This window comes from Pipistrellus kuhlii, unplaced genomic scaffold (genome assembly GCF_014108245.1).
Source record: "Pipistrellus kuhlii isolate mPipKuh1 unplaced genomic scaffold, mPipKuh1.p scaffold_m20_p_1, whole genome shotgun sequence".
NCBI lineage: Eukaryota > Metazoa > Chordata > Mammalia > Chiroptera > Vespertilionidae > Pipistrellus > Pipistrellus kuhlii.
Window position 1 is genome coordinate 59,268,086 of NW_023425404.1, and position 23,398 is coordinate 59,291,483.

At 43.9% G+C, this 23,398-nt stretch overlaps 1 protein-coding gene across 1 annotated transcript in view; it reads left to right on the top strand.

Annotated features, from left to right (window-relative positions):
* Positions 1-23,398, top strand: part of RYR3 (ryanodine receptor 3) — a 350,151-nt gene that overhangs the window by 139,986 nt on the left and 186,767 nt on the right. The window contains 12 exon segments of the mRNA XM_045583784.1: positions 776-880; positions 3,363-3,466; positions 5,464-5,547; positions 7,173-7,332; positions 8,663-8,810; positions 9,597-9,769; positions 9,771-9,802; positions 10,376-10,413; positions 10,416-10,550; positions 19,043-19,251; positions 20,912-21,087; positions 21,966-22,002. Of these exon segments, the coding sequence (XP_045439740.1) occupies positions 776-880; positions 3,363-3,466; positions 5,464-5,547; positions 7,173-7,332; positions 8,663-8,810; positions 9,597-9,769; positions 9,771-9,802; positions 10,376-10,413; positions 10,416-10,550; positions 19,043-19,251; positions 20,912-21,087; positions 21,966-22,002 (1,401 nt within the window).

Sequence of the window (23,398 nt, forward strand, 5' to 3'; positions counted from 1 at the left end):
GCTAGTCTATGTCTTAGGAGTGCCAAGGAACACTTGGAGACAGGCAGGAAGAATGTGTTTTAATGTGGTTTTGCTTTTATAGACTTATCACTCTGACCAGAGAGAGTATGGAGTATAGATTGATGAGAAGGACCCATTATGAGGTTCTTACAGTGTTCTAGGGAGAAAATAATGAGGTGGAATGATGTAAAGAAGAGAACCCTTCAGAAATATGCTTAGTGAATAAACATGGCATATTTCATGACTGATTAGACAGGGGAGGTGGATGGGGAAACAGATAATGCCAAGGGGGAAGACACTAAGATGACTTCCAGGCTTAAAGCAATGGTGAGGCCCTTTAACAAAAAAGGGGGGGGGGGGGAAACAGGAAGAAAAAAAATTGTTTAAAAGGAAAAATAATGAATTTATCTTTTAATAACACATTGAGTTTACTTTGGTGGAAAAATCCTGTAGGCAGTTGGAACAATGGGTCTGAACTTCAGGAGAGACCGTGACTGGAGAAGTACTTACTTGAGAGTACCCATTGCAGGGAGGTGAGATCTCCCAGGAAGAAAGCATAGAGAGAGGGGATATATGGCCCAGGGAAGCATTCACAGGTGAAGAACATGCAAAGAAGACTGAGAGGAGATGGGCAGAGAGGAAGCCAAGAGCGGAAAGAATCCTAGGTTACATGTAGGAAGTCAACTAGAACACCTGATCCATAGAGATATTATGGTAGATTTAGTACAGTTGGCTCTTGTAGTTCTGACTTCACACTTCTTCCTTTTCCTTTTAGGTGGTTTTGCCGCCTCACTTAGAGAAAATCCGAGACAGACTGGCTGAAAATATCCACGAGCTTTGGGGAATGAACAAAATAGAGCTTGGCTGGACTTTTGGCAAGGTATGGCTTCCAGTGGCCAAGCCGAGGTGGACAGTTGGATTGCCTTGTTACCTGGAAGGATTCTCCAAAGACTTGAATGAGGAAGGGAGCCTCATATGCTAAAATGCGCTCCTGACTACCACCCGTCTAGCTGCCACTGTGTGCAGCAGCAGGCTTGTTTGGTCATTGGTTTAGCATTGTCAGAAGTGCTGGGAAGGCCAGCTCTGCACAGACAAAACCAGGAACCTACTTCTCTTTCTACTACCAAATGATGGTTTCCTTTATCAGGACCTCAGAGTGAGGTCCATTCGGAGCACCGCTTTGATAGCCCAGTCATCTCCCTTTCCTTTAGGAAAGTTGTCCTCTCTGCATGGTTGATAAAAAGAAACTGATTCATTGTCTTGAATCAGAATTTGTTTAATATGGTTTTTGGACGTATCACTTAGGTTAATGGACACTCAGAGGAGGTTAAGGAGCCTCTTTCACCAGAAAGCTTTTTTCACTGAGGCTGAAAATTGATTTTGTTCTGTGATTTGTAAGGTCATGTCTGAGGCAGAAGTACTAGAATTGGTGATTTCTGAAGTTTCCTGTGACCCTGACAGTCTCAAATTATGCATGGTTCAGCTAAGTTACTGCCAGGGTTCCTGCACTCTAGCACGTATGTTGGGATAGCTACCATGAAATATTCTCCTTGAATCTAACCACCTCTCTGCTGTATGCTCTTATAATACTGCAAACCTCTCCTGTAGAAAACTAAGCACAATTGTAACTTTTCCTTTATTTCTATTACTAGAAGCCCGATGCATGAATTTGTGTACCTTGAATAGAACTACAGTGGGCACAGGGACAGGTCTTAGCCCATCTTCCACAACCCGCCTGGCCCCTCCCACCACGGCCCCACTACCTTGTCTGCTGGCAGCCCTGCTCCTTTCTCCGCCACTCCCATATGCTGATGCTGACTGCACTAGCCCTGCTTGCACCCACTAATGGTGCTGAGCAATTGGGGCCAGGACCATCAGTGAATGCAAATGGCAGCTTCTGCCTCAATTTTCCCTCAGGAGCAGGGGGAGAAGGAGGAAAAGCCCTCAGGGGCAATCTGGGCTAGCAGCCACTGCTCACACCCACTGTTGGCTCCAAGCAATTGGGACTGGTGCTAGATGTGAGTGGTGGTTCCAGCAGTGGCTGTGAGTGTGAGCAGTACTGGCACCTGCATTGGATGCAAGCGGGGCTGTTGCTGGCAGCAGGTGCAAGAAGTGACTGCCAGCCCTGGTTGCCCCTCTGGAGCAGGGGGAAGTGGAGAATCCCTGAGGGGCTATCAGGGCTGGCAGCCACTGCTCACACTCACTGATGGCACCAGCGATCAGGGCCAGGGCCAGGCGCCAGCAGTGGGTGTAAGTGGGACCAGCAGTGAGTGCAAGTGCGAGCACTGGGTGAGACCATGGTGCACGGGGGCAAAGAATTTTCAGTAATCACCAGAGGCTCACCCCAATGACAGCAATGCCCCACTTTGCTGTCATTGGGGTGACTGAACTAGCCCTGCTTGCACCCACTAATGGCGCTGAGCAATTGGGGCCAGGACCATCAGTGAGTGCAAATGGCAGCTTCTGCCTCAATTTCCCCCCACTCACCTCCACCATCCCACCGTAGCCAACGCCTGCCATGTTTCCCACATGCCCCCTGGTGGTCAGTACATATCCTAGCGACTAGTTTGTTCAGTTGTTTGGTTGTTCCACAGTTCAGTCTATTTGCATATTAGCCTTTTAGTATATAGGATTATTTTATTTCATCCTGTCCCATTAGACTTTATCTACTCATGGGGCTAGCGCTATCCCAGATCATCATTGAACTCTTAGTGTCTAGCTCATTACCAACCACATAGTAGACACTCAACAAATATTTGTTGAATTAATGAAGTAATTCATTAACTAAATCAGTAGCCATAGCGTGAATTGAGATGCACTGTAAGTATAACGAATGCCAGATTTTGAAGATTTATTATGAAAAATAATATAAAATATCTAATAAGTTATCTCATATTACTTTTAAAATGGCAATATGATGGATATATTGGGTTAAATACATCATTTATATTAATTTCACCTGTTTTTTTCTCTTCTAATATGGCTACTAGAAAATCTGAAATCATAAATGAGGTGCATCTTTATGGCTGACCTTGGCCTGGTCCAGCTTCTGTAGTCCTTTATGATCTAAAGAATGCTGCCTTCAGTAGCATTGCAGTTCCATGGCTACATGTGTAAATTTGCTTCTCTGGAAAAGTATGTTCTGAATGCAGATACCTGGCTTTGCACAGAGCACAAGCCACTGGCAGCTAGGGGACTGAAACATTTACTAGAGAGATCATCTATTTGCCTATCAGCAAATAGCTGTCTTTGCCTTGCCTGATAGAGATTACCTGAGTCATGTTTCACACTGTGTCCTTTTCTGTTTTCCAAGGCAGTGCCAGCTGTCAAACTTAAATGGTATTCTTTATGTTGTCACCTAGATACGGGATGACAATAAAAGGCAACACCCCTGCCTTGTGGAGTTTTCAAAGCTTCCCGAAACTGAGAAGAATTATAACCTGCAAATGTCAACTGAAACCTTAAAGTGAGTGTTCAGTGGAATTGAATTTGGACTAAAGTGAGTGGATGACTTAATGCCATTTAACTAAATTTCAAAGACATGTCCTTTGCCTGGAAAACATGACCCATTCTGATAAATTAGAGGGTGATTAGTCATGCCACAAAAGGATTTAGCAGAGTGAATGACACCCACCATTGTTATTTAGCATATATATTTCTTTAGAGTCCATTTGCTATTTGCCAGAGAAAAGGAAAATGTTGCGGGGGTGGAGGGGAGGGGGAAACAGAATCAAAGCACCAACTGCTTTTTGTAGTTAAGTTAAATCAAGAAAACAAGATATGGTTTTTGAAAAACCAATGAGAAAACATGGTTTGATTCACTAAAATTCAATTTAAAAACCACTTTTAACTTATCTGTGATCCCACACATGATTAAAAGCCTAATTCAGACTACATTTTTTAGCCCAAGTTGATATCTCCCAACTTGAATTTCCTTTGTTACCTCTTCTCTGTGTATTGTATCTCTGTTCTCTAGGGCAAAACATTTTAACACTGTGGTTTGTTGGCAAAACAATGCTGGGTCATCGTGCCTTGCCAGGGGCTCATACATGTGACGTCTTCAGTCACCCTGAGGCTTCCTGAGGGTACGGCTCTGGTACCTCACAGTGACTAGTGCAGCTCAAGGCCCTGCACGGGGAGGGGGGGGGGGGGGGGGCTCAGTCAGTACTCGCTGACTCAGGAATTGCTATTATGATCCTATCTGTTCCCTGGAATCAGAGAAGCAGGATATAATTCTAATTCAAATTTGTAAACTCCAAAATGTCTCAAAGTGGGATTATGAACCAAGATTTTTAATATTCTTTTTTTTATTTCTTTATTGATTAAGGTATCACTTATTTGTCCTCAACCCCTCATTCCAATCCCCCACCCCCACCCCACTCATGCCTCCACCCCCCTATTGTCCTTGACCACTGGTTAGGCTCATATGTATGCACATAACTCCTTTGGTTGATGTCTCCCTTTTATCCCCACCCTTCCTTTGTGGTCCAACAGTCTGACCCATGGCTCCTTATCTCTAAGTCTGTTCTTGTTCATCAGTCTATGTTGTTTACCATTTCCCCTAGATAAGTGAGATCATGTCCTACTGGAAATATACTTATAAGAATCAAAAAATGAGACAAGCAATAATTGTTATGCTGAAAGGCTTATGAATCAGTCTGTAGTGAGCTTCTTTCTGGGCCAACAGTTCTTTTGAGACCCAATTTCAATGTCAAACTGTTCTTTATGTGTACATGACAGCAATGATATTTCAGTTCTGGATGGTGGCCAAATGGTGGTAATGCAGGTCCAAACTTCTCTGGTTTGGTCCTGGGCAACCTGCAGTGATACACAGCTGCTGACTGCTATTATGGCAAGGTGTCGTCAGCGACTTCCATCTCTGGACTGCTTCTTTTCTGTCTTCATGGTTGGAGTAGTCCTGTCAATTCCTCTCTATTGCCAGAATCCACATGGTCTCAGAGTTGTTTTCTGAAAATATGCAAACATATTCTCAACCAAAAGTTAATAAAGGAATATTTCTATAAATTTGACTTGGGATCCTTTTTCATTTTTTGCCCACATGATTTTCCTCTGGCTTGTTTTGACACCATGTGTGTTTTTCATGGCATTTTTAATATTCTTACACTTACTATCATCTAAATCTGGAGTTGGCAAACTATGGCCCATAGGCCAATCTGATTGGCCACCAATTTTTATAAATAAAGTTTTATTGTAACAAAGCCAAGGTTATTGGTTTGCCTATTGTCCATGACTGCTTTCATGTTCTAGCCTGGCAGAGTTGAGTAACAGACACATGACCCACAAAGCCTAAACATTTACTATCGCCCTTTGCAGAAAAGCTTTGGTAAGCCACTGGTCTAAATGAATGACAGTTGTTTGCTTTTATCAACTGGGATGTGAGATAGGGTTCTGGCTATCCTATATTTGCAGCTAAGCCTAAGCTTTCCCTCTGTTTCATCACAGAACCCTCCTGGCCTTGGGGTGTCACATCTCTCATGTTAACCCAGCTGCTGAAGAGAATCTCAAGAAGGTCAAATTGTCCAAAAAGTAGGTGATTGCTTTTAATGGTCCAAGACTTCAGTGCTTCAGTCTGGTTTTCAAATTGGGAGGATGGGAGACCCATGCACGAAGACAGATAACAACCCTGGTACTGATAGTACCAGGCCAGGGTGACTCCTCCAGTTCCTCAGGCTGCACAGAAACCCCCAGACAGGAGCCTGCGAAAGTACAAGTGTTTCCAGGCTTTCCCTTTTTCTGTTCCTTCTCCCCAGATCTACACTACTGTTCATTTTGAGCCAAGAGATGCAGCACTCTCAGCTGGATGTGTTGCCTTTGGTCTATAAATAGCAGTTGGCACAGGACCCTGAAAATGGTTGGTAGCCACAGCAAAGATCCACTGCTCTCACATCGGGCCAGCCTTCCAAATTCTTTGTGAAAATGGGTGTCTCTGCCAACATTTAATTTGGTCCCTAACTCTGGATGTGCCCTACTCTTCCTCTTTCCTGCACATTCAGAGTCACATGGGCTCACACATTCAGATACATGCTCAGGGGCACACTGGCTTGCTCGAATGCCCTCCCTCGTATGCCAGACTTGAATGCTCACACATTTGCACAGGTGTCATAATTAGTTATGGAGCCAGAGCATTGCCAGAATTAATCAAATGCTTCTCTCCCCCTTCTTCCCTGTTAAATTCCCAAGCTCCTCTCTCAGAGCCTGAGAGCAGCACATTTAATAGGCAGCAGCAGGAGGGGCAATCTGCTGGCCCAGGCTGCTGGAGTCAGTGTGCAGCAATCAATGCATTTTGGCTAGTTCATAATCAGGCATCCTGAAAAGATGGAGGAGGGGCAGTATCTTATGCCTACAATAGACCCTGAATCTCACCCTGCTTAGAGGTTCCTGGGTAGTGTGAGCCTTGGTCTACAAGTCATCACCATTAGGTTCTGGCCCTGGTCTGGGAATTCATTGATCCTGAAGCCATGGGCTCCTCTGGACTCACATTCCCAAGTGGCATGATCATCTGATCCTCTGAGAGTCGCTCTACAGTGCACCCTGTCCTTTGCATTCACACACGCATCTACATGGACTATACTGCTTTTTCTCATCTTCACGTCATCTTTAAAAGAAAGACATTTGAGGCTGTGACTCCTGGACCAGACACCTAACCATTAAGGTTACTTCAAGATCAGAGATTCTCTAGTGCCATGATTTTTTTAATTCCCAAAGTAAAGGTTTAATTTTTCAAGACTGAACAATCATTCTCTGCTGATTTATAAGAAACCATTGGCTCAAGGTCCTGTACTTAATGATTTGGTTAGAACCTTTTGTGTTTTAAAGTAGAATGGAAGAGTTTCTGGTGGTGTTATAGCATTGCTAACGGTACCCATTATTTGTAGGGCAATAAGTGTTTCATTACAAATAAGGATGGATACATACACTTTCTTCAGCAGACACCTTTGAGTCTGTGACACTCACTGACTAAAATGATGGTGGATGAGGGCCTTCATCTATTGACTTGAAATAGAATTGACCTATCCATTCTGCCACAGGAGAGAGGCTGCGACTAGAGCCCAGTTTTCAGAATTCTCTTACTATGTGCTATTGATCTAAAATCTGAAATGGGGAGTCATACAGATCTGTTCAAAATATAATTTTTTTCTTTTTACTTGTAGCTATATCATGTCTAATGGCTATAAACCAGCCCCTTTGGATTTGTCTGATGTGAAGCTATTACCTTCTCAGGAAATCTTAGTGGATAAGCTTGCAGAAAATGCACATAATGTCTGGGCAAAAGACAGAATAAAACAAGGATGGACTTATGGCATTCAACAGGTGAGAAGTGCTGGGTCAGGCCTGCTGGGAAAGTTAGGAGACATGATCCTCCATCAACATGCCATTATTTTGGTGGGTGTTCTGTCCTCCCTGCCTCAGTTCATTCATTTTTTATAGAATCTTGGGCCTGGACAGTTTTCATAATCATCACAGTGATATTAACTCCCAGCACCATTCCAATTTTATAGAAGGACAATTTTACTTTCTTTTATTAGTCTGGTTCACTTGTGATTGTGTTGCCCTTGCATGTGTGTGCCTACTGGCTGCATCTGCCTTCATCCCCTCCCTGTCTTGCTGCATGCCTTGTGGAGAATTGAGCTTTCATGCCACTCTCCAAGGCTCTCACAAATCAACATCACAGCTCAGCCGTATTTCTGGAATGGTCTCACATATCTACCACTGAGAGTGAAAAGGAGGGAACACTAACATAGGCAAGGGGCAAACCAACCTTCTCAGAATCCTGTGCCCTTCTTACTTCAGTTCATCAGGCCAAGATTCCTGGGCAGTCAGGATTCTTAGCTTGAGCAGGAGGCAGCCTAAGAGCCAGGGTGCAGCAAGGAATTAGGAAGAGTTTAGAGCCAGATTTCAGCTCCAAACCATCTGGCACACTCTCTTCTTGAAATGCTTCCTTCCTCTTGGTAAATACCAGGATTAGAGTCAAGGAAGTTCAGGAATAGCTGTGTGTACTCATTTTCATTCATATCTGAGTCTCTGAATCTACACATGTGCAGAAGCAAGAAGACCACTACGAAAGGAACCATTGTAGGGAGGGAATTAAAGGGCTTAATGTCAGGCTGAATATTTATTTATAATGACTTATCACTGCAATTATCTTCTTAGTCCTCCCTAAGGAACTGAGGCAGACTCTGATATGAGTATGTGTCTCTGCAATGAAATGGACCCACTATGGTTCTGCCACCTTTTCTAACATTTCTCTGTGAAAAGGCTGTTCTGAGGAGGCTCTAACAGTTTAAATCATGGCATGATTGTTCCATGGGGGGTAGTTACATAAATCCCCATCTGCCTTGCCTTGAGAATGGAGGTTTCCAACTCTTTCATGACACTTAATTTTACTTCTAGCCTGGCATTATTTAAAAAGTGTTTCTTTAATGCTGGCTTTGAATATAATTAAGTTTTTTTTCCCATTTATACTCATTTAAGTCTGAAGAGAAGTAATAGATATGTGTACTGCTAAATATCCCAGCACTAGGAGAAGAGCTAGTAGACTCACAAGGAAGAAGGGACTGTGGCTGGGAATGTGTGAGTGGGACAAGCTATTTGTAAAACAGAATGTATTTTCTTCAAACCTTTCTTCTCTGGCCTTGCCTAGGATTTGAAGAACAAAAGAAATCCCCGCCTGGTGCCATATGCATTACTGGATGAGCGTACCAAGAAGTCAAACAGGGACAGCCTTCGCGAAGCTGTGCGGACATTCGTTGGCTATGGCTATAACATCGAGCCATCAGACCAGGAACTAGGTAATGAGTGGAGATTGCTCATTCTGGTCCCTATTTAACTTTACCTGTCCTCTTCTGGGGAAATGCTACCTTTGAGTAGGTCTAACTTGTGTCATTAAAAATGATACTGGTGCTGAAGAGCACTAAACTAAATGCTAAATGGGATATTTTAAGAAGCAGGGTGATGGGTGGGGAAACCATGTTTGATAATAAAACACTGTCCCATTTACAGATGTGTCTGTAATGAGCACCTCTATGACTCAATCCTACAGGGAGTAAATTATCATCCAGCATAGCTGAACTTTTCAGGTTATTTGGTCACAAAAACTTCATTTCTTTTATTTTCCAAACATGTGAATATTAGCTTAATTTTGGACCAGATAATCTCATCCCTAAATGAAATTCTCTCACTGATTTAAGTCACCAGCCTATAATTTATATGTCATTGTCATCCCATACCCCATAATGTGCCGCCAGGCCACTGGAGCAGTATTACAAGTGGTTACAGGGATGGGTTTGGAATAAGACAGATCTGGGTTCAAATCCTTGCTCTTGAATTATTGTCTCTGTGACATTGAACAAGTGATTTATTAACCTCTCTGAGTCTCAGTTTTTCTTCTGTAAAATGATATGATTCAAATGATGATTATTATATTATGAACAGAATATTATATTAAATAGTGGGAGATCTATCATCAGTCTTTGTTTTCAGATTCTTTCAGGGAATGATACCTAATTAATAAAGTTTTGTCTTTTTTCTCTCTCTTTCCCTTCTGCACCCTCAACTCCCCTTCCTTCTCATGATAGCTGACCCAGCTGTGGAGAAAGTCAGCATAGACAAGATCCGATTCTTCCGAGTAGAGAGGTCTTATGCAGTGAGATCTGGAAAGTGGTATTTTGAGTTTGAGGTGGTGACCGGAGGAGACATGCGTGTGGGCTGGGCCAGACCGGGCTGTCGGCCTGATGTTGAGCTGGGGGCTGATGATCAAGCCTTTGTGTTTGAAGGCAGCAGGGTGAGTCTGGACAGTGTCCACACATCCTCAGTCCAAGTTTTTTTCTTGCTCCAAACACTTCACTGGAAGTTGAAACTACTGAGTGTCTGGGTCTCTGGCTTCAAAATCAGTGGCCACCACTACTGGTTAATTTAAACCACTATTAGGTTATTACCTAGTGATTATCATTTTGCTCTTTGCTCTGGTGAAGGGGAGAACTATACACCCAACTTCTTTCTGTAATCACCTGTACATCTATCTGCCCTTGTCCTTCACCCCAGTGCCTCTACTCCAGAGGAGGTTCACAGAACACTATGCCGCCAGTATCTGGGAAAGTCTTACCACTTTGCCTTAGGGGGAGGCCTGCTTATTGTCATAGCTGACTAAGAACTGGGAAACTTGGCCCACCTTTTCTCATGAGCCTTTTGTATCTCAGTTTCATTCATCTGTAAGATAGATCACTCTTCCCTGTGATTTGGCCTTGGTAGAGAAGTGAGTGCCTTGTAGAAACCAGGTACCACTACCAGTTAGGAGAAATTGCTCCTTTGGTCATTTCTCTAGCATTACTCTGAGCTCTGGGGTCTTGTTTCCTAGGGCCAGCGTTGGCATCAAGGGAGTGGGTATTTTGGACGTACCTGGCAGCCAGGAGATGTGGTTGGATGTATGATTAACCTGGATGATGCTTCAATGATCTTCACACTGAATGGGGAGTTGCTGATCACCAACAAAGGCTCAGAACTTGCCTTCGCAGATTATGAGATTGAGAATGGTAAATCGACCACCTTTCCCTTCCTTCCAACTCCATGAGTTGTAGAAAAATCCAGGGAGAGTTGGGTGAGCTCATCTATCTTCTTATTTAGGATGCTCTGTCTTTTGCATATTTGAAACCCTGCTGGTGAAAACTAGCCCTTATACTATCATTATTGAAGAAATCAAGATAATGAGGATAGTTGGTATATATAGCATAACTATAAGTAATACTAGTAAACTTCCAGGCAGATTGAGTAAGAAGCTTTCCTCTTATTCCCTGATATGCACCTTGGCAGTTTAAATTTCCCCAGGGTGCCTAGTGTTACAGAGGACATGCTAATTGCATGTGGACTAATGACCCTGGCAGAAGAGAAGTCAGTGAATTAAAGAATTATCCTTTTATTCTGATTTAAATTGTCAGTCTGCATGTTTGTGTGATTGAACTTGATGCTTTGATGAGAATCATTAAAACACTAACGTTCAACTTAGCTGTTCCCTTGAATGAAATATAATACAATTTATTTTGAAAATCAAACATGCTGGGAAGCCCGAGCACAGTGGCATTTATTAATGTCCATCAATAGACCACAATCAGAGCAGTACTTTAGACACACAAAGGAGCAATTGACGCTCTGATTCCCTGTCCACAGGGCTTCATTGTGTACAAAAGTCGTTCACACATAGGAGAAGGAGCACTGGACAGAAAGGCAGCTGACTCCCTCTTCACAAGCTGTGTCCTGGCTTAACTGCTCTGGACTTCACTCTCTCCATCCAGACCAGATAATAAGAGGACAGACACCCCCCCCCCCCTTCAGTTACAACATCCTCACCAGATATAAAATCCTACAGCAATGACTTACTAACTGCTGAGTGCACACCATTGCTGTGCCCCTCTCTGCTGCTTCGTTGAAGACAAGGAAGGGGCAGAGTGGCTGAGAGGGAAAGAGGCTACTCTGGGTCAGGAGACCTGAGCTCTCCTCCTGCCCCTGCCATTCCCCACCTGTGGCATCTTGGGTCAGCTTGATTTAACATCTGAACATCTCATTCCCCCCTCTAAAATGAGCTCCTTGGTAGTTCTAAATGTCTAAGACATTACAAAAATAAATAGTCCCTACTGACAAAGCTAAAAAATATAAAACTGCAAAGGCAAGAGTGGTGGAAATATATGAAATTGTATACATAATAATAATATAAATATTTCTTATTTACAGAATGCTTTTAGCTTTATAAGTCACTTTTTACAGATACCTGTTATCGACAACATTCATATCCAATTGTACCCTTAAAGAGCTTTAAAGATTCTTCTAAGAGCAACATATTTGGGAAAATGAAAAGGTTGTGAGTCAATGTATTTTCCTAGAAAGACAGGATGGCTAAAGCCAGATTAGGTCATATTTTAATGCCTCTGAAAGGTTTTAAATCAGAGTTCTAATGAAAGAATCCTATTTTTTGGAAATGTGTGGGAAGACGTTGCCAGTAGAGAGCAAGACCTGTGGGCTGGTTCAGAGGCAAAGGGGAGGAAATATATAGGTGGATGAGGGCAATGTAGAGGAGACCTCTTCTGACACTGCTCTTAGGAAACAGATATTTACCCAGCAACTCCCCAACCACTACCACCACCACCAGTGGAAGAAAATGAAACACTAGGAGGTTTAGGCTCCTCCTGGATCTGAGGAGCTCCCTGGGATAGGAGGAGCCCAAAAACAGGAGACTTTTTCCTAGCCCTCCTGTGCATGGACTGGGGAAATTGACTAACTGGGAGACTTTAACTCAACATAAGGACGAGCTAAGAATTATGCCTGTGGTGCAGGGTTAAGAGAACTTTGTAAGTCCAAAGCCTTGCTACTCCAATGTGATCTGCTTGCTAGAAAATGCAGACTTGCAAGCCCCACCAGATCTGCCGAACCAGAAACTGCACTCAGCCAGGAGGCCCTGGTTTGTACGCACATTAAAGTCTGAGAAGTAAGTAGTGTGGTGCCTGACTGAAAGAATACATTTTCCAGTTGTAAAATTAAATAAGGTGCTCTCTTCTGGGGATGGTGTGTATCCACAGATGTCCAGAATGGTCCTGAATTTGATATGGCATCCATCGGAGGTTGCCCTACAATACAGCCTCAAACAAGAGTGAGGCTGTCCTGACCTCTTGTAATAGAATGGTTTACCTTTATACCAAGAAGGTTAGGAAAGAGCCAAAGTCTGTATATGGTATGTGCCCAGGTCAACTTCTCAGAGTTCATGCTGAGGGACCTAAAGTTCTAATGAGATTGTCTAAGAAGAAAAACCGTGTCTGCAGGGCCAGTGCTAAATGTGTCAGCGACTGGATCAAGTGTGGAGCAGAAAACCATTGTGAATGTATTGAAGACACAAGCACAGAATCAGAAAGCTAATATTCTTTTTTAAAAAGAAGCTTTTGCCCTAGCCAGTTATGTTCAGTGGTTAGAGCATTCACCTACAGACTGAAGGGTCTTGGGTTTGATTCCAGTCGAGGATGCATCCCTCTGTTGCAGGCTCCTTCCTTGGCCCCCATTGGGCACATGCAGAAGGCAAGTAATCAATGTGTCTCTTTTACATTGATGTTTCTCTCTGTGTGTCTCTACCCCTCCCCTCCACTCTTTCTAAAAATCAATGAGGTCTGGGGAGGGCACTTGAGTAATTAAAAAATAAATAAATAAGATAAAAAAATAATAATGCGCCTAGACCGGTTTGGCTCAATGGATAGAGCGTCGACTTGGGGACTGAAGGGTCCCGGGTTCGATTCTGGTCAAGGGCATGTACCTTGGTTGCGGGCATATCCCCAGTAGGAGGTGTGCAAGAGGCAGCTGATCGATGACTCTCTCTCATCGATGTTTCTAACTCTCTATCTCTCTCCCTTCCTCTCTGTACAAAATCAATAAAATATATATATTTAAAAAAAATAAATAATAATAATAATGCAAAGCCATAGGTTATGAATGACTAACACAGAAGGAAAATTCTATAGGAATGGGATTGACACTGAGCATTAAAGAATCTGAGGTGTCTACCTCTCAGGAGAAGGGTACTCCACTCAGAGGATATAACTAGAGAATGGCTGTGGACTCAGGAAACTGCAGGAAAGGGCAGGATAGTTTGGCAGATTTGCATGTGGAATTTTTGGAAGACAAAGCTGGAAAGACAGACAAGGTGCAGATTTCAGCCTCAGTTACCAAGACTCCATCTTTTCATTCAAGATAATTTTATCATCTAATTTGGTCCAAGCACTCTTGAACTTCCCTCTCTAAGACATGGGGGATGGGGCTGCTATAGGGTTTAAACAGAGGAATACTATATAATAGGAGGATATATTAGGATAGCTCTGCTTTTAGAGATCATCTATTGTAATGAAAAAGATGTCTCATAGGCTTTGTGTGTGAGGGGACATGATTTGACCTTCAGAATAACAACAAAGTCTATTACTAGGAAATGGTTTTAGAATAGAATTGTATTATGTTGACACATTATACTGTAGTATCATATTGCACTTTAATAACAGAGACAAGATAATTGGAAGGATCTTTCAGTTAGCTCTGTGATGGCTCAGAAAGGGAGGTTGAAGAGGAATCTGCATGCCATTCTTTGATAACAATAGCACAGCAGCCTAGAATAATCATACATCTCTCTATTTGCTGTATAAAGTGGAGAGAGGCAGCAGTTCTCACCTTGAGCTGCTAGGAAAAGCATCTGTTGCAGGAAAAAAAACACAATGCTTTGTGCACTGTAGCCCCCATAAGCAAAATCCCCTATGTGTTTGTGTTCTGGTCACTAGCTTCCTGGCCTTGATTTGGGCCGTTATCCCAACGGGAGTTGTGCTGTGGGAAGTTTTTAGTCCTTTGAGAAAAGGAATGGGAGAAGACATTAAAATTCATGGCTATTCTTCTCTCTGAGTTATTTCTAAGTCCTTATCTCCATCTTCTTCTGCATTGTAAATGATATACTCTTATCTGCCTCATTAGAGTTTTTCTAATCACTGTTCCTGACCCCATCCATCCCTGGCCTAGACCAACACAGTTCTCGTTGGAAGCCCAGCAGCTCCCATGGCAAAACCTTTGCTATTAGCCTTCTCTTTTATTCCATTTAAAGGGAAGGAAGATAAAATCCCGAACATCCTGCCAGACCTCAGAATGTAATGTCTGGAAGAGGCTTTTGTGCCAGTCTCCTGTCCGGCCTCTCTGCCAGTACTCCCCTGGGGGACATCCTGCTCCTGCGGCAGCTTTGGGGTCTGAGGGGCAGCCTCCTGTGCTGTTCCTGCCATCAGCCTGTCGGGATTTAATAGCTCCCCCAACTCTGCTGGTGGCTCTTCCATAGGCAGCAGATGAAATGTCCTTGCCAGAAGTGTCACTGCCACTGCACACAAATATGTTGGTACCAAGGGTCCCCTGCCATTCTTTCCGTTGATGGGTGCCATGCTTCAGAGAGTGGCTGTGGCAGGGCAAACATGCCTTTTGTTTCCTGTGTTTTCTGCAAGGCTTGTGGCAAACAGTGCTGGCTCTCAAATCCGTCTTTGGGAAGCCTAGTGGGAAATGGAAAGTATTGGGTAACACATGTGCTGTTGGGCTGAGACATCAGAAACACCCCAGAATGGTCTGGGCAGTCATCTAACCACTTCTCTCCAAGATCTGTTTTTCCATAAGTGGCAGTGATTTGCTCTCGTGTCTTTCATCAAATTGAAATGGGTTAAAAGTGATTCGGGGTTTTCTATAGAACTGGTTTCCTTCCAAGCTCCTGAGTTATAAAAAGATGACTTCCTGGCTACCTCCCTCCCTAGTCACAAAGTCAGTATGAAGCCTATAATGCAAAGTGTATCAGAAGCTGGGATCATCCCTAGGACTCAAGCACAGGTGTTCCTTCTGTTCCCTTTCCGGAAAAAGACATCTGTACACATCCTGGTTCAAGGTAATGCCATCTGAAAATTTTCTCCTCACACCTCTTCGAAAAAGGAGGGATATTTCTGTCCCCCTTCAGTTGTCCCTCTTGCTTCTCCTGTTTCATTTGCTGCTGTGGTTTAAGTGCTTAGAAGAGTCAGTGTTCACAGTACTGGCCCAGGGCCTTACCAAATGGAACTACTTATCCAGGTCAACTCTATGGAGCCACTTGGCCAGCTGGGAAGCCCCTTTTCTTCTAAGCTGTCTGCTGTCATCAGTCCTAGGTCTTATGGTGATGGGCCTCAGGCTGCCTGCTCTATAGGCACACTGGGCAAAGATGTGACACGTAGGAAAATCGCTTGAAAAGCGAAGGAAGACTTAGTCACAAATCAAGTCATTGTGGGTAAGAATTAGAAAGCTTCACTCCCCACTTCTTGCTCTGGACTGTGCTTCAAACTGACTTGTCCATGTGCTGGCTCTGCAGCTTCCGAGGTGACAGACCTCCAGCAAGTCATTTGACTTGCTAAGCCTTAGTTTCTGTATCTGTAAAATGGGGCTGATAATGAAATAACCCTACAGAGCCCTAAACCCAGTGCTTAGAAATTACTTGATAAGTATTATCTATTGTGATTTATTGTCATTGTTCCCCTTTTCTATCATGAAGAGTTATAAAGGTACATAAAGTATTATTGCCTCAAATGAAGTTGTAAATATGGGTAGATCATTAATTGGAGCCTCTGCAACAGGTGGAGGGAAGCTGATCTAATATAGCTGGTTATTGAGTATTTGCACCAGGAGGAAGTGCTGGTGCCTTATAAAGATTTGTCTCTGCTCTCGGTCCTTTCTAGGTTCTCTCTTTTCTGACTTAAGGTCTGAATGTAGCTTCTCTTCTGCAGCTTAAGGAGCTGTCCCAGCTGTGCCCACTTAGCCTCCAGGAAGTACCCCCACTCTTACCCTCCCATTGCTTTCACCTCTAGGACTCCTGTTCCGCACCTCTTCTGGTGCAGTGTTGTGCTCTCCCCTATAAAAAGGGCTCCCGCCCTGTAGGGATCACACTTTACTCTGTGATAAGTGCAGCTCCCTGCCCTGGCATAGAACTGCTGTTTGCATTAAGGTCCTATGATGTTTACTCCTGCTCTTACACACTGGCTGGCAGCTAGGCTATGAGTCAGAGGGTGTTGGATCTTGTCTTGTGTTACCACTTGCCCTTCTTATGACCTTGGTCAGGTCTATTACCTCTTCAAGTCTTTAGTTTTATCCCCAGTAGAGTGCTATTTCTTCTACTCATGGCCTAGAGATGATGAAGAGCCCAAATTCTATTAAAAAAAAAAAGGCCCCATGCTAATATTACCTTTCTGCATATACCTTACATTGTTTGCCTGACTGTGACTAGGAAGTTATTCATATTCAGAAGCTTATTGCCCCATTCACGTTAATAGACAAGAAAGGAAAAGAGAGCCGAAACCGGTTTGGCTCAGTGGATAGAGCGTCGGCCTGCAGACTGAAGGGTCCTGGGTTCGATTCCAGTCAAGGGCATGTGCCTTGGTTGCAGGCACATCCCCAGTTGGGGATGTGCAAGAGGCAACTGGTTGATGTTTCTTTCTCATCAACTTTTCTAGCTCTCTATCCCTCTCAATTCCTCTCTGTGAAAAATCAATAAAATATATTATTTTTAAAAAAGAAAGGAAGGAAAAGAGAGATTTTTCTTAAGACACCCTATTGCTGCTCCCACAGGCTGAAACACTTTATGATCATGGCTCCAGGGGGTGGTAGTCTCCTGCCCCCATCTAAGACCAAAGCACTGTCCTGGGAGTAGCGGTGGACTCTCCTCTAGTCCATTTGCCATTTTCATATCCATAAACTCCATGAGATCCGGGAAGTTTCTTTTCCCTCCTTCACATCTTCTCATAGCATATTGCCAGGCCTCTGTCCGAGCAGGGACAAGAATTTTGCCAATAAGCATCCTTACTTCACTCGGTAGTCAGATTGCCAAAGACTCCTAATGTATAAAAATCTCTGTCCACAGAAAGGAGATGGTTTTACCAATCAGACCCCCTAGTGCAACAATTCCAGAAGCACAGCGGTGCCTGGGAGGGTGTGTGAATGATGTGGGTTTGACTGACCTGTCCATCTACCTTCCTGAGAGCCATGGCCACCACCTACTCTCAGTCCTTGGTGGCCCGGAGAGGACAATCTCTATATAGACATCACCCTCACTCTACTCGGAATGCAGTGAAGCTCTCTTCATTTAGAAATGACTTACACAATATTAAATAGTGTCCTAAACAAGTTCATCATTTCTGAAAGCAACCAAGTTCGCTTGTGAGGGATTTACTTCCCACTCACTTCACGGATTTACACACAACTCTGTGGCTTAGATAAAGCATATAAGCACCTGTGCTCTGAGGAGCGCATTTTGGTCCCGGTCTCTACAATGAAAATGGATCTGCTCTTACTGTTGAATGTAAATGCTAACAAAATTGGCTTTTAAATTTCCCCTTAAATAAACATCCCTGTGCTAGCAGGGACACCAATTTCTAGCCCCTGGGTCAGCCACCAGCCTCAGAGCCCGTCCTCCCCTCTGAGCGCTCTTGGTCGCCTGCCTGCCATGTCCTCCCAAACCCGGGAAAGAGTGCTTTTCCAGCTCTGCTGATTTATTGGTCCACAATTATGATTTATAAATACCCACAAAGAAGAACACCAAGCCATTTGAACTTCTGCTTTGGCCTATTTGGCAGTTTTTAAATTGATGTGAGCTTGGAGAGAAAAGACATGCAGGAGGGAAGAGAGTTTCCCACAGCTCCTGCTCAAAAATTATGCCTTCCTGCTCAGGCAGGGACCATCTCGGTAATTAGGAGGATGGGGAGCTGGAAACTGTGTTTGGTAAACAGAGGCATATTGTCAGCATTTGAAACTTCTCAGAATCATACTCTGGGATTGATAAAAATCACCAGAGCTCTTATTTCCCTGGGGGATATGGTGAGGCCCAGAAAAAGTGAGGTGTTTGCACCAAGTCCTTCTTTAGGCTTCTCACACTATTCTGTTTAGGGCAGTATTTAAAATTTCCCAGGGCCCAACAGCAGTTTCATCTAAGACAGTGTTTCCCAAATTTTTGACATATGTGTACCCCTTTTATAATTTTCGTAATGCTGAGTACCCCTCATACTCATGAGAACGTAGAATTAGGCGCAGCTAAGCACGGTGCAGTGCGTATCCCCACCAAACTCCGGTGCAACGCGTAACCCCACCAAACTCTTCCCGTACCCCTGGGGGTACGTGTACCACACTTTGGGAAACACTGATCTAAGACATAGATAAAGAATTTAACTTTTTCTCTTATTGGTTTTACTTTTCCAGCTTATGTTTATTTACAGTTTAAGGAGAATCTTGCCTGGATGATTGTTTTCTTCCCCAAAATTATTTTGAACCAAAGTACTTTTCCTTCCCACATACACCATAGGCAACCATCCTCTCCATGTGCCTGCTGTTGTTCAGTTTACCTGCCAGGAAGGGTGGCTTCCCATCTTTCTGGCCAGGACTCAAAACTGTTAAGGAGGCAAAGGTCAGGCTTCCTCACAGTCCTGGGATGAGACTGCAGGCTGAGGCAGGGCTCTCGTTCACCATTCTGCAGGCTTTGTGCCCATCTGCTCTCTGGGGCTGTCTCAGATTGGCCGCATGAACCTCGGGATGGATGCCAGTACCTTCAAGTTTTATACTATGTGCGGCCTCCAAGAGGGCTTTGAGCCTTTTGCTGTCAACATGAACCGAGATGTTGCGATGTGGTTCAGCAAGCGCCTCCCAACATTTGTCAACGTGCCAAAGGATCATCCCCACATAGAGGTAATGTTACCCATCACGGGCAAACCTGGCAGGGCACATGGGCCAAGTCACTGAGCTCCTGCTAATGCCCCTGGCACAGGGCAGCTGCTTACCTAAGCCCGTGCCCTGGCTGCTTACCAGCCTCCTCCTCGCTGGCCCGCAGAGCTGTCATTGCAGACACCTTAATTGGGGCAGCTCAGTGGCATCTTACAGATGGCAACCGCCTTGCAGACATACCCTTTGCAGCTCAGGCTCCAAGCCTTTTGGGCCACTGTGTTTTCTCCAGGCATTCCTGGACTGCCATTGTCATAGTAATACAGTATTCGGAGACCTCAATGTCATTTTCCTTAAAAAGTTCAGTGCCTGTTAAGATGTCCTGGACATGCTTCTCCTCTGCTCATAAACTGGTTTAATTTCTCCAGAACCATTTCCAGCATTTTAAGCTGAGGTAGAGTCATTGGTTATGATGCTGGCATCTCACAGGGGGGCTGAGCAGAGCCAAAAACTATAAGAAGCATGGTTTGGGTTCTGATGCTACATCTTTTTGCCTCTGTTTTGCCTGTGCCCACCATGTTTTGTTTTTGTTTTTGTTTTTGTTTTCATGATTTGGGGTTGGGGGTAGGGGTGCTGCTTAAAAGTCAGACAGATCAGCTCCATGGAAGCATTAGACTGAGTGGCTTGCTTCTGCCTAACTGTAAGTTCCTCTAGCTCACCTTCCAATCTAAATTCCACAAGCATCAACTCTCAACCCCCCACTTTTCCCCACAGTCTGACATAGTGGAGAGGTTTCTTTCTCAGATTCCTACCTGGCCATTGCTTTAGAAAACTGGCTCACAAACTGATGGGATTTAGAGACGGTCCACAAAGAAAAATCAACAAACTGCACAAAAAATTTTAAGCACATCCATAGACCACAGGATAAAAACTAGTCTCTAGAATTCAGGGAGAAATGCTTGGAACATGAAGACATTATTATTATAAGTCCCATTTTACTTTCTCTTCCTCCCCAATGCCCCCACACACACACACACACACATACACATACACATACATTTTTAAATTTTAGTTTTGACCTTTCTTCCTCCAATCCCTTTCCCTGCACTGTCCATGCCCTGTGCTGGGAATTTCCTCAGTGTTTAGAAATGCCTTGGTGAGCCTCAGTGCTCAGGCTGGGACTGTGGCAGAGATGGGAAATGCACAGATGGGAGACAGCACCCTCCAAGGGAGCTGTGATTTTTTTCTCATGAGCTTTGGGATTTCAAGTGTCTTCTCCTTTAGATAGTCTCAAGCCTACTGACAATGGGAATCTTTGGAATGATTTTCTTTAGCCATTTGCCCCTTAACCTGAAAGGTCAGCCTCAATGGAAACCATGCTGCATTATCCAGAGACACTCCTCCCGCCACTCCCGCCATCTTGGACCTATTCTCCACCCTTGACCTTGCAGAAAACCCAGTAGGAGGGTTTTTAAATCTCTAATTTCTCCAGACAGAGAAAGACCTGTTATTTTTCTATTGGGCAAGGTCCAAGTAATAATGAGAATAATGATTTGGTCATCACTGGTGACCACTTTTATCATTCACAGAGAGTCTTGACATATGTAATGTCAGTGAGGGAAGGAGGGACAGAGTCAAGGTCAGGCTTCTGTGGGTGCATCAGATAAAGGACCCATGGTATTTTCAGGTCATGAGGATCGACAGCACAATGGACAGCCCTCCGTGCCTTAAGGTGACCCACAAGACATTTGGCACACAGAATAGCAATGCCAGCATGATCTACCTCCGCCTGAGCATGCCCATTGAGTGCCACTCCTCCTTCAGCCACGGCCCCTGCCTGGACAGTGATGCTTTCCAGAAAAGGTGAGGGCCAGGCCTCCAGCCCTCAGAGGCACTTATCACGTCTGTTTTAAAGTTGGCTTTCCATCTGTCTGTTTCTCACTCTACCTCAGCATAACTAGGACTCTGTGGATAGGGTTCCCTTTGCCCTCAGGTAGGTAAAGAAATGGGAATTTGAATGTATATACCCACTTGTATGTACACATGTGTGTGTGCAATGCATAATTAGGGGAGGCAATCAAGCTAAACAGAGTCACCTCTAGTGGAAAAGTTTCTGCTCTTCTGGAGCCTCTGAGTCCCTGACCTCCTTGCACGCTAAATTACTACACTTTTGGTGTAAAAGGAGAGGCTGCAGTTGTTGTTGCCTGTGTGTGAAATTAGAAGCTTCTGAAGGCAAACACCGCCTTCTTTGTGTTACTATGGCTGGGGTCCAGCCCAGAAGCCATGTGACTCTTGAGTGAGTGACTTCTCCCTCCCTGCTAAAGAGTATATTCCTTGCCTTCTTTCTTTCTTTCAATGTCTATTTTTAATCATTGAGGTTTATCTGCCTGTTTGGAGCTGTGTTGTCCAAGTTTTCTCTAGAGTTTTGCTGTCTACCAAGCTTTAAACAAGCACAGCTACTTGAGAGAACAGGAGAATATATCCAGAAGTATCCCCACACACGTTATTACAATTGTTTCAACACCCTCAACCCCTGGGCTGAGGGACAGGAGTTGGGAGTCATAGTCCTGGCTTGTGGTAGCAGGTTACAAATGAACACATCCCAAGACAAGTTGGGATTACTTGTGTATAGGAAATAGTTCTCTAAACTCACCTTCATCATTAAAGGGAGATCAATTGCCTATCAGAATTGTGGGATTCTCTCTACAGCCAAATAACTAAATGGATTCTCTTCCCTCCAGGAAACAGATGCAAGAACTACTCTCTCAAACAACAACAGTAAGTAAATATACTTAATTATGGTTTTAATTATTTGAGTCTTTGCTGTGCCTGGTGATATGCCCCTTCTAGCAAAGATCTGTCTAGAGAGTCTCTGTAATTGCCAATTACTCTGTCTTTTAATATGCATCTTGATGCTTCCAATACATGTCTCTGGCATTTCTCAGATAGAGAGAAGAGACAGTAATTCAGTGTGAGGCAGAAGCTCTACCTGGAGCATCTAATTGGGCATTATTGTATACTTGTTGCCCATTTGCCACCAGGGGCCCAGCACTGCCTTTCTAATGGAGATGAATATCAGCTGGGGGATGTCTTAATTTAATCCTTTTCTTTGCTCTTTTATGTAAACTTGTATGTATCAACTCTCCCATCTCTCTGAGCAGTGCCAGGAATCATGTTGAAAGCATTCAAATGAGAAACAGGAGCCAGGGAACCAGCCTGAAAAATGAAGGCAGCTTTTGGCTCCTTTTCTAGAGCTAGATAGTAGTCAGAGAGCATCACTTTCTAATTTCTCTCTGATTCTTCTTTTAGCACTTGACAAAAAACATTTTTTAAGAAATTCATGTCATCCTTCTATTATGTTGTCCTACATCCCAAGTTCATAGGTTAACTGCCATCAGGAAGAGAATTCTTGCTGCGATGGTCACACGCTTAGTATGTGCAGGGCACTGCGCTAGGCACATTGCACCACCTTCCCAAAAATTCCCACAGCAGCCATGCGAGATGGGCAACATTACATATCCTGAGACACAGAAAGGACAAAGGACTTGTCAAAAGTCCCAGGATTAATAGCTGCCAGTGCTAAGATTCCAGCCCAGCTCTGACTGGCTTATCCTTTTATCTTCCAGTTTAAAAAAGAGGACAGATGATGAATAGAAGTAACTTCATTAAGAATGAATGTGCTCAGTTTCATAAAGAACATGGTGAAGGAATCACTTACCTTAAAATTTTAGTTATTGTTATAACATTTGCCAAGAACTGCTGTGTCAGTGAGCCTGCTGACCACATAAAGCATGTTTGGCCAATCTAATAGGCTTATTTCACAGCATCTTTTTCAAGACTGTCCCCAAAAAATGCCCTGGATTTCTCTGTAGAAGTGGAAATGTAGCAGGAGTTCTCTGAACCTCAACTATTTTCTCTCTCAGGGCAAAGTCAGTGCCCAGGAAAGGGTTGGGGTCCTATGCTGGCCACTCTGAGTGGCTGCCACTTACTTCCCCAGCAGCATCTTCTCAGAAAAGGGTGGTAGTTGCTCAAGTCCAATAGACAACAGACAAATAAGGAAGCCAAAACTAACCAGGCCTTCCTCCTAGCAAGAGTGCAGTGCAGCCGAAACCGGTTTGACTCAGTGGATTGAGTGTCGGTCTGTGGACTGATGCGTCCCAGGTCCAATTCCAGT